The sequence below is a fragment of the Pempheris klunzingeri genome, chromosome 14, assembly GCF_042242105.1.
Source record: "Pempheris klunzingeri isolate RE-2024b chromosome 14, fPemKlu1.hap1, whole genome shotgun sequence".
Classification (NCBI taxonomy): domain Eukaryota; kingdom Metazoa; phylum Chordata; class Actinopteri; order Acropomatiformes; family Pempheridae; genus Pempheris; species Pempheris klunzingeri.
In genome coordinates this window covers 4,528,069-4,538,336 of record NC_092025.1, presented here as the reverse complement: position 1 = coordinate 4,538,336, position 10,268 = coordinate 4,528,069, and the positions used below count along the sequence as shown (strand labels likewise).

The following is a 10,268-nucleotide window of genomic DNA, read 5'->3' as shown; positions in this document are numbered from 1 at the left end:
GGCAGCGCCTCCACCAGTCACCTCACAGCCGCGTCAAGCTGCTGCACGGAAGCGCGTCAGGACAGGAAGTGGACAGATTTACTCTTCAAATTAAAAGCGGCAGTGCTACTCACGGGCTTGAAAAAAAGAACAACCAAAGCGGAAGTGGTGGGTTTGATCACCGCGAGCTTCGTCCAGCCAATAACCTCCCAGCTGAAGGAGGGACTTCGCTGAGCGCCGCGCCGTGGATGCTGAGGGGGCACACGGAGGACCGGGGACTTGAAGAAAGCACTTTTCGGGAATTTCAGAGAATCGCAGGCTATTTTTCCCAGACGACATCACTCAGCAGACAAACAGCAGATCGACAAACATGAAGAACCCTCTGTACTGGGCTATGCTGCTCGGGATGACCGTCCTGCTGATGGAGCAAGGTAAGTGGTGGCTTCACTCACCCTTGGAGCACTTGTTATCGCTGCCTGAGACTGTTTGGAAGGGACTGTTTGTCAGAGGATCAAGTGCTGTGTGCATGTCACGGACAGTCTCTGACATCGGGATGTCTGTCATCTAAGCTGCTGCTTAAATTAAGCGATTAGTGAAGAGCAGATGAGCTGTCTTGGCGCCAGTGGCTTGACTCTCTTAAGTATCCGTGTGGTTGCTTTTGCATGTATTTTTACACCAGTTATGTCAGGCTGCAGCCTTTTCTCTGAAAGTTTAATCCTGCCAAAGATGATTGTGTGCAGAAATAGTTTCGCCGTCCCCTGAACAGCAGAGCAGAGGTGGCACGCTGGCCATCACGCTGCCTGGAAGCCTTCGGCTCTTTATTTTAATGCACCTGCGATTAAAATGAACATTTGTCCTCTTCGCTGCTGCCCGATCATCCTGACGCGCGGTAAATCTCACGGACTGGGAGTCTTTGCAGCAAAGTTGATTAAGTATTAGTTCTTAATCCACATCCACTGCGCGGCCAGGTCATCCAAGTTAAGCCATGTATTCTCTGGGCGGGCAAGAGGGCTCTCCTGTTGGAAGAGCAGCTCAGTCTCTCTGACCTTGTTCACACCTGACATTAAAAATTCAATCCAATAAAAAGATAGTGGCCACATAGATTAAAATCACGCAAGGAAAGGCCACCTCAGGAAAATGAGAGCCGGACCCTCATGAGCCCCCCAGTCAAGCCTTTGTTTTTACATTTTATTTTTCTTCGTCCGCAGTCTACCACAAGACATGATCTGTGGGAAAGATTAATGTTGTTAAATCGTCCTCATCCTTTATTCATGACCTTTGTTCAGCTAAAATATTAAATGAGTGAGTAGACAAAAGAGTGAATGTAGGAAGGATGGAGGGGCATTTTTCTTCATCAGCTCTCCAAACCTCCCTTTTCATTTGTGCAGCAGAAGACACGACTAGAAAGATGAAAGGCGCTGCTGCATGGCCAAAATGCTGCCCCCCCCCCCCCCCCCCCCCAAGAACCAAAGTCTTTCCCACTATGAGAAAAGTCAAAGTCCTGAACAGCCAGAGATTCTTGCAGAAGGAGCTGAAATACAGATCCATCTTCATGATACCACTACTACTACTACTACTACTACTACTAATAATAATGATAATGATTATTATTACTGTTATGTCAAACGTAGAGACAAGGCCACAAATTCACTTCTTCAATACTAATGAATAGTTTCTGCTTAAAGTATGCTGACTTTAAAATTCTGCATTTTGTCGGTAAATCTAAAATAATTGTTGTTGTTCCTCTTATCATGAGCCATGTTCAGCTGGACTGGTTGAGGACTGCACTGAATACTAGGAGCCACTCTGCTAAATTGAACTTTGATGTTCCGTTAAAAAACTGGGACGCAGTCTATTTGCACTTTTCATCCTAATTATGTATTTGAGACGTGTCAGTGGTAAGAAAAAGATGGAATTATTATTAAGTGACAAACTCGGAGCAGTTTCGTAGACGAGAGAGTGCTTGGTTTAACCCCAACTCAATGAGATTCAGCACATACTGGCACTGTTAACACCATATATCATTACCTGTTTTGCAAAGTAGTATAGTCATTATTTTGCAGGCAAGAAGTGATGTCAAGTGAAAGGAAACCTCATGCCTGACAACATTTTGAAAAATACACAAATTACTGCTGGAACAGGCAGCCGGGGAGATAACATTTTGTTGTGTGCCACATTGCAGCGATATTAAATGTCTGTTTTTAATACACCTGGAAAAATCCCCCCCCCCTTCAGGTCAAGTCCAATCCATTCTCCAGACAGGACCAAAACTGTGCCAAAGTCATTTGCATATCAGTTGATCTTTTTGCAGAATCACAGATGCGTTAGATCAGATTAGATGAAACTTAAATGGTCCCTAAAGGGAAATTGGGTCATTGCAGCGACAGAGTGAGGCACAGATAATGACGGAGCCAATATGGATCAGTTTTGATAAGACAACAAATAAACAGAGCAAAAGAACACATGGAGGATGATAAATAAATGCATAAAAGAGAGGCAGATTCACAGGTGAGCGGGAGGAGGTACAGAACGAGGGCACCACTAGCTCTCACCAGAGATGGCTATATGTTATGTTAAGCATCAACAGCCGTTTTAACTCAGTCAGTCAGCAGTGAAAGCAATGAAAAGCTTGCTTATGTTACTTGAATGTTTTGTACAATGTTTGCTAATAAAAAGGCGAGAAGAAATAAAGGCTTCTAAGAAATCCTTTAGCGCTGGGGTGTCCTACACTGAAGTAATTATTGTGACTTCTCTCCCAGCTCAAACCATTTGTATCAATATGGGTTTAGCTGCCAGGCCCGCTGTCATCAGTGTTTCAGCATGCAGGACTGCAGGTCTATTTTAAAAATAGAAAGTAGCTGTTACAGTGGCTCCTCATATTGTCTGATCTGATTATAATCACAAATGGAAGCACCTAGTGCACATCGTGACTGTTCATGAGAGAAATCATATTTTGGCCGGCGTACGGGTGTGCAGAGAAATATGTAGAGGACCTGCAGGTCAGAGCTGGTGAGGTCGGGAGAACAGTGCAGATCACAGGAGCAGACAGAAACGATCCGCAGCGATTGATGGAGACAGCGAGAGGCACCTGGGCTGAAGTGCTCTACTAGCTGGCTGACTGAGGCTGCAGCCGCTGTGGCAGGAAGCACCTTACATCTGGATGGCAGTCGACACGAATAAGTGCTTGAAGCGCTTCTCGGCACACCTCGAGGGGATAAGCCGCAGGCTAAAATTGCTGTGGGGCTGCGTCAGCTCACTGGAGAGAGGGTGGGCGGCTTTGTCCAAAATGAAGATCTGTTCGGTTTCCTGTAGCTGTATTTTGCGGCAGACTTCTTTTTTGTTTCTCTCGTTTTCATGTAGCAATATTTCTAGGATACAATGGCCGTGTTGCACGGTAAATGCTAGTGTCATGCTGTTCTTTGGCTTCACAGCTTCACAGTGCCCCTCACTGAATGCAGTCTTACATTACTTTCTACCATCTAATATGTTTGGCACAGGCTGTTGCATGTCATCACCCTGACAGAACTGATTCAAGCCTGACACCAGAGTCACAGTTAAATAGAAGCAGTACAAGCACTGTGTGCCTGGAATCAGCCACAGACCTCTTCATGTCGCCTGTAAGGTGAGGCGGCTCAAACAAAGAGCACCGTCTGCTTTTCTGCACCTGCTGTTACTTTTGTATAATCAAGTAGCTTTCCCAAAGTTTCCTGAAACCAGGAATGATCTGAACCCCACCAGCTGAATCATCTGTCACAAGAATCAAATGAGCAGACTCCAGCATGTGAAGGTGGTGGGAAACAATCAGAAGCTGGCATCAGTGGGTGCTGTGTAGGAAAAGAAGTTGGGGGGGGAAAAAACAAAGATCAAGAGCACAGCAAAACATTCCAATATCAAACTGCCCCAAAACAAACAGCACATGTTCTTTTCCTGACAAAGGAAAGAACAGCGTTTCTTTTTGGAGTATTAATCCAGCTTAAGATAAACACTGGTAATGAGGCAGCCTCATTGTCTAAGCGGGCTGCCTCCCTCCCTCTCTCTCTGGATGTGGCTGGGAGAAGACAGTGCTGGCTGTGTTGCCAGGATGCAGCAGAAACTCTTGTGGTTTTTTTTTGGCTGAGACCCTTGCAGGCCAGTGTATTGTGCCCTTGTCCTTCCTCCATCAGTCCGTGTCAGCCATAGGCGAGAATTATAGCTGGTTAGATCGAAATTTGGAGCAACAGCTGTTATTGGACGAGCAGCTAAGAGAGCAGAGATGGATAGGACTGGTACAGTATGGGAGCCGTGGTGTGCTTGTTGAATGCAGCCTTTTGTGAAAGACATTGAGATCATTGTTGATGGGTAGAGTGTGTTCTCCTCTTATCGCAGGGCTACAGCTCCTCAGTAGGGATCTCAAGGCAAAAGAGGCAGAGCTGGTGCTGGAAAAAATGTCTTTGTCCATCTCCTGGTGCACAGCACATGAAAAGCCTGTGAGCAGAATGTACAGGCAGAGCAGGCAGATGGCCGACAATAGCAGGTAGATATCACCACCTGTGTGTAGTGGCGTGATATCAAGACGTGATAAATGAATATCATGTAAATTGGCTATGGGAAGCTATTAAAGCCAGGCTGCCTCTTGGCCGGAACGGAACAGTTCTCCCCCCAGACTTTCCTACATTACGATGTATTGACATGTAAGCACGAAGAACACGAAGCATTGAAATGTAGAATTTTCCCTGAACCTGCCTCATCAGCCTTTTTCTCCAGATACGCAGCCGCAAAGACTGGCATGAACCTGTTGAGCTGTGAGCAACAGTGTGCATCTCATAAGCCTGTCACTTTTTAAAAATCTAAATGTGTAATTGCTTCACATTAATGTAAATGCAATGCAGGAAGCCTTTGACGATAAAATACACCGTAGTGAACAGACATTGTGTTAACTCAGGGTCTCACTTCGGCTAACAGGCGACTCCACAGATTTGTTATCGTGGTGATGTTACTGTAAATGGCTCAGCACTTTTTTTTTTTTGTTTTGAAGAGAAGTGTTTTTGACATTGTCTGCTTCACAGAACAGATATGCTTCCACTTGTATAACTGTAGAAATCGGGGCTGGCTCGGCAGGTTGAATGCTTAGATTTTATTTGTGTGAAATTTAACCTCTATAGACAGCTGCCCGAACAATATGTTTCACTATGGCTAACTAAAGCCTTGGTGTGTGGAATCAACCAATGAAAACACCATTTCTTTATGTGTATTTCTCTCGTCTGTTTACAAAGCAGGGCCACATCATTAGGTAATTAGTATAACCTATAAACAGTCCCTCAAGAAATCACATGATAGCGCACACAGGCAATCAATATGAAGTGAACCAGGGGCGTTGGGGGCTCAAAGGGTTTTTTTTGGCCCTAGAGGCAGTTGTCTTTTGTGTTTCAGCCTTGACCCCTGGTGAACTGTGTGTGGACAGTGACAAATGAATGCGGGGACCAACCTGTTTGAACTGCTGATGGTTGTTAGTGGTGGAAGTTCAATAAGGCAGTTGAATTTTACAAAGCTGTGAGTGTTGCAGGGCAAACAGCAGGCCAGGATGACAGTAGACTTTACTCTGTGGTTTCAGACATAAGTACAGACCCCGTGTCGACTCTCACTATGCTAAAAAGAGAGAGGCCTGGTATGTAGGTAGAAGGGACAACAGATATAGTGATGGAATGTAAAATAGATTTTTATGACATTCTCTGTACCCAGAATACAAGCTGTCTGATGGCTGCATTGCATTCTGGTCTATTGAGTCTGCTGTTAACAAGTAAAATAGATCTAGCTGCTTCTTCTATTTGAGTCGAAAAATATCTGGACGTGACATCCATGAAATTAGAAAAATAAAGGACGGAGCAACAATATAGAGCCGGGGATGAAAGATTGATCACCAAGTGATATTTTGATGTTTCTGAAGTGTTTTCCACCCATTGTTGTTCCAGAGCTTTAATCAAGAGGTGGTCCAGGCCATGAGTCATTTTATTGTTCATTAAACTTAAAGGTGCAACATAATATTAAGGAAATTAGACATATTATGAGATGATGTCATACAGATGAGTGTCTGGAACTGAGGAGATGCTCCACACATGTGAAATTGCCAACAACAAGAAATTCAGTTTGTTTTGCAAAAAGGCAAATTGCAAATTGGATGTAATTGTTCTCCAGTAGTCATTCTGTGGTGAGAAGCAATTTCTGTGTTGCATTCTATTTCTGTACCCAGTATTGCTTTGTGCTTATGTGCTTGTGTCTGTGTGTGTGTATTTGGTATTTTCACAGGTTCATACCACAAATGATTCATTTCTGGGTTGTAGAAAGTTTGTTGGAAGCCTGATTGATTCACTCACACAGTTTGGGTCAGCAATCAATTTGCAGTAGTGGAATTTCACTGAAGGCCCTCGGTATGGGGCTGCATTGTGTACGGCATTGACAACTCAGCACATAAAGAAGGAAAACAACAACAATCTCAGGAGATGCTGAGAAAAACGTATGCCTTGAATATAATTATGATCACTGTACACTCTACCAGGCATTCCTAATTTATAACACGACCAAAGGAAATAAACTGATGCACAGACTTTCTCCTAGAGGATACTTCTGAAATTATGATATTTGAAATGCATGTAAACAATGCCGTCATGGGCAGAAAATGCAATCTTTTGTTTATTATTCATACTGCAGGTGATGGAAATGTGCTGAATAAAGTACTTAGTTTGCACATGGCTCCACTTTCACTTCCTGGATATCAAATTATGCACTGTCATCACGCAGTAGCAATTCTTACATTTGCACAAAAGTAAAGGCTAAGCTTTTACGGAAGCTCTTCCTTTCCCCGCATAGTTTGCCAAGTCCCAGTGAAGTGGTCATTTGACTTGGTGGCCACAGGGGACCTTGCCAGCGAGGGCTGATTAATAAGCAACAGGGATAGTGACTTTAGACTGTGTCTATTCACCAGGTTGTTGTGTCTGAAGAATGCTGCCTCCAAGAGAAGCTCACAGCTCGCACTCTGCACTGTTTGTTTCTATATAAGCAGCTTCATATATATGTGTTTGTGTGTGTATTTATCTTTTGGGGTGAGGGAATGCCAAAGGCTGTTTAGAAGAGTTACATGAAGCACTCAGGGCCTTTTCTGATGTTTTTTTGACTTCTGACACAAAGGAAAAATGTTTTAAAAGAGTTCAGAGGTGCTACAGTAAAGAGGAAATTCCTAGTTGCCAGGCATTCCACAAGTTTGTTAGGAACCTTATTTATAAAGCAGTTACACTGTGTGGAGCCCCAAGATATGAATGTTATTGTCATTTTCAGCATTTTATTTGCACAATCTATCATAACATCTGTTTTTTTTTTTTGGAAGGGGGCCAAAGTTTAAAATGGGAAATATAATCAGCAACCAGAAAGGTGCCCTCAGGGGTTCTCTGCTACACATAACCATAACCTAAAGTAAACCTAACCATAGCCTAACCTAATACTGTAACCACCACAGCTTTACAAGATATTTATTTATTGTTTTATTACAACCTTTGGTCCTTCTGGTGTGTTTGTAATTGCAGGCTTTAGTATGGCATTAATCTGCACATGCTCCAGTTCAAAACATGACCAAACTCTATGACTATAGATATGACTATGAACTGATGAAGTAAAGCTCGTTTTTAGCCTTTTGCTCAGTGACGTTAAACTGAAGCAGTCAATGATAGCATAAAACAGAGAATTTGAACTTAAATCACCTCAACCACGAGAGGCCATTCAGGATTTATATAGAAATTTGCACAAAAAATATTAGGATAATAGGACCAGTAGTCTGAGAGACTAGCTCCGGACAGACATACACTCCCGCCCCCTCCCAACACACACAAACACGCACACTTGACCAGACGATAAAGGAAAAAGTCATTTTCCGGCTTACTTGTGCTGTAACCTCTAAAAGGAATCAAATAACAAATTTAATTATTTACTTGAAACAATAGTATTAGGAACCAACCATTTAGATTTGTGTGTATGTTTTTGTTTGTATATTTGTATAACTGGGATTCATGCAAAGTATTTATAGCACCAATGCCAAATAACATCTCCACAAATGCAGCATTAGAAGTTTTTTCCAATATTCTGTACATGGGGCCAAGAAAACAGAGGTTCTTCTTGTGTCTTTTTATTTGAGTGATAAGTAAATTGTTTCTGAATTGTGAACTCTGTGGTATGTGAGGTATTTTGTTAATATCTGACGTCTGGAACACTGTCGATTATTTTTTCTGATTCTTCTCCCCCTCCCTGGCCTGACACATAACCTGTAGTACAAAGCTACAAAGACACGTGCGATGCAGAGTACAGAATGCAGTGGAGAGAAATGACATAAGAGCCTAGACGAGCAGTCACACAGAAATCCCGATGAATGACAGTGTTTGCCTTCCATTTTGTCTGACAATACAAACACAAGCGGGATCACAGCGCTCTCTAATGCAAGTCAGAAGAGGCATTTTTGAATCCTTTACTTTGTATTTGTCAGCGAGGCCTAAGCACTGAGTGTTAGTTGTCCACATTTCATCATGGCCAGGATTCATTCATCAGAGAACGCATGTGTTGGGGCACTCGGGAAAAGCCCAGAAGATCAAGCCGCGGCGTTGTAGTGTCTGCAACTATACACTGGAGCCACTGCAGTCATGTCTTTGATTGAAGCCACTGCTGATGCGGCTCGCACCATGGGGGTTTACACTGTCTTGGAGCTTCACATGAAAACTTGGGTTCTCATGTGGAAAATAGTTTTTCAGGATCCCAAAATCAAGAAAAAGGAAGAAGCGGCCAAGGTCAGCCGCACTGCGTGGCCACAGGATAATGAAATAAGTTAAAAACAACAGTTTATCATGTAAGAAGTGAAAGGGGTACAGCATAAATAATGAATGATATCCCCAAAATGAACCCTGTGAAGAACAAAAGCAGCTTGCTTGTCTTGCTGTCTGACTAATTAATCTTTTTTCCCTTGTTTTGTATTTTCCTGCTTAGTGCGACCTTGGATGGTATGGTATGGAGCTTACCTGTTGTTCTTGTGCCTAAAGTGGGAAATAGCCTCCTCTTACTGTGCACCACACATCCCTCACCTGCCTGCACTAGTGATACAATCAACTTGTTTCTGCTACTCTTCTTAGTTTCCTAAATCTTCAATATGTTCTTGTTATCTCATTTGAAGTCTCAAGGGAGGGAAACAGATATATAATTTAGGTGACAGGCAGTAAATACCCACATCAATCCTACACCATCACCTGCCCAGATCCTTGACATCGACACTGTTAAGGAAGCCACAGAAAACTTGGCCCGCCGTCATGCATTAATAGCAGGGAGGCATCTCACAGTAGGGGAGTAGCTGTACTCAGGGGGCGCTTAACTAGTGCAGCGGTATGGTTGTAATTTTGGAACAGATGGCATAGTTAGTGGTCAGAAAGCACATTGGTCCATGGAATAATCTGTGTGCAATTATTGGGAGGTTGCCTGGCCGTTTGTGTGATGTATGGGGTAATATTTCAATTAGTGCGATCACTGACTGAGCTGGAAGCTCTTTGGCAAAGACTGTTGGGGAATCTGAAAGCGTGTTGATAGGAAACCGTCTAGCCTCCTGAGAACAGGAATCTTCATTAAAGATATATCTGTCATATTTCTTGAAAAATCTCATGAGGACTTTTTGCTGCAAAGTTGTGCAACCACCTCCAAAACTGTGAGCAGCTCACCATCTCTTTATCTCACTTCTGTTTTCACGTATCTATTGAGATGATGTGTAACTACCTGCGAGCAAAGGTGACACAGGCTTCCCCGCAGAAGAAGATGCATCAGGACATAGAGGTATTAATTTCACACTTTCCACTGGGGGAGGACAGATCTTGCTGATGTTATCTGAATCACTCCCCTAACCTTGTGATTGATGAATGCAAAGTTAACAGATCAATACAGCTGATATAAGTTAAAGCACCCCTGAAATGACCTACAGGTTTTCGCTGTTACACATAGACCTGATAAGGAAGACAGCAGAGAGGAGTTGGGGGCCTTCAGAAGCTTTTTATTTATGTTTGGTTTTCACAGGTGTATGAATTTACAGGCCCACATTCAGGATATGTCATCTCATGAATATTTAACCAGGATTTTATACTAGGGTTTTCCACATTATGGTGGTATGACATTCATGTTTTAGTCATGACTGATTCAGCTGAAAAAACAAGGCACATGGCATGCATAGACCCAGTCTGTGTTGATGAATATTTATGAAATATTGGTTAGCCAAAAAGACAGAGTGACTAGACAAGCTT

The 10,268-nt window shown here is 43.0% G+C and overlaps 1 protein-coding gene across 1 annotated transcript in view; it reads left to right on the top strand.

Moving 5' to 3' along the window:
• The first annotated feature begins 348 nt into the window (after positions 1-348).
• The window catches only part of ntm (neurotrimin), a 348,403-nt gene continuing 338,483 nt past the window's right edge, over positions 349-10,268 (top strand). Inside the window, exon 1 of the mRNA XM_070843471.1 lies at positions 349-410. Coding sequence (XP_070699572.1) covers positions 350-410 — 61 coding nt within the window. The 5' untranslated portion in view covers position 349. The remainder of the gene's footprint in view (positions 411-10,268) is intronic.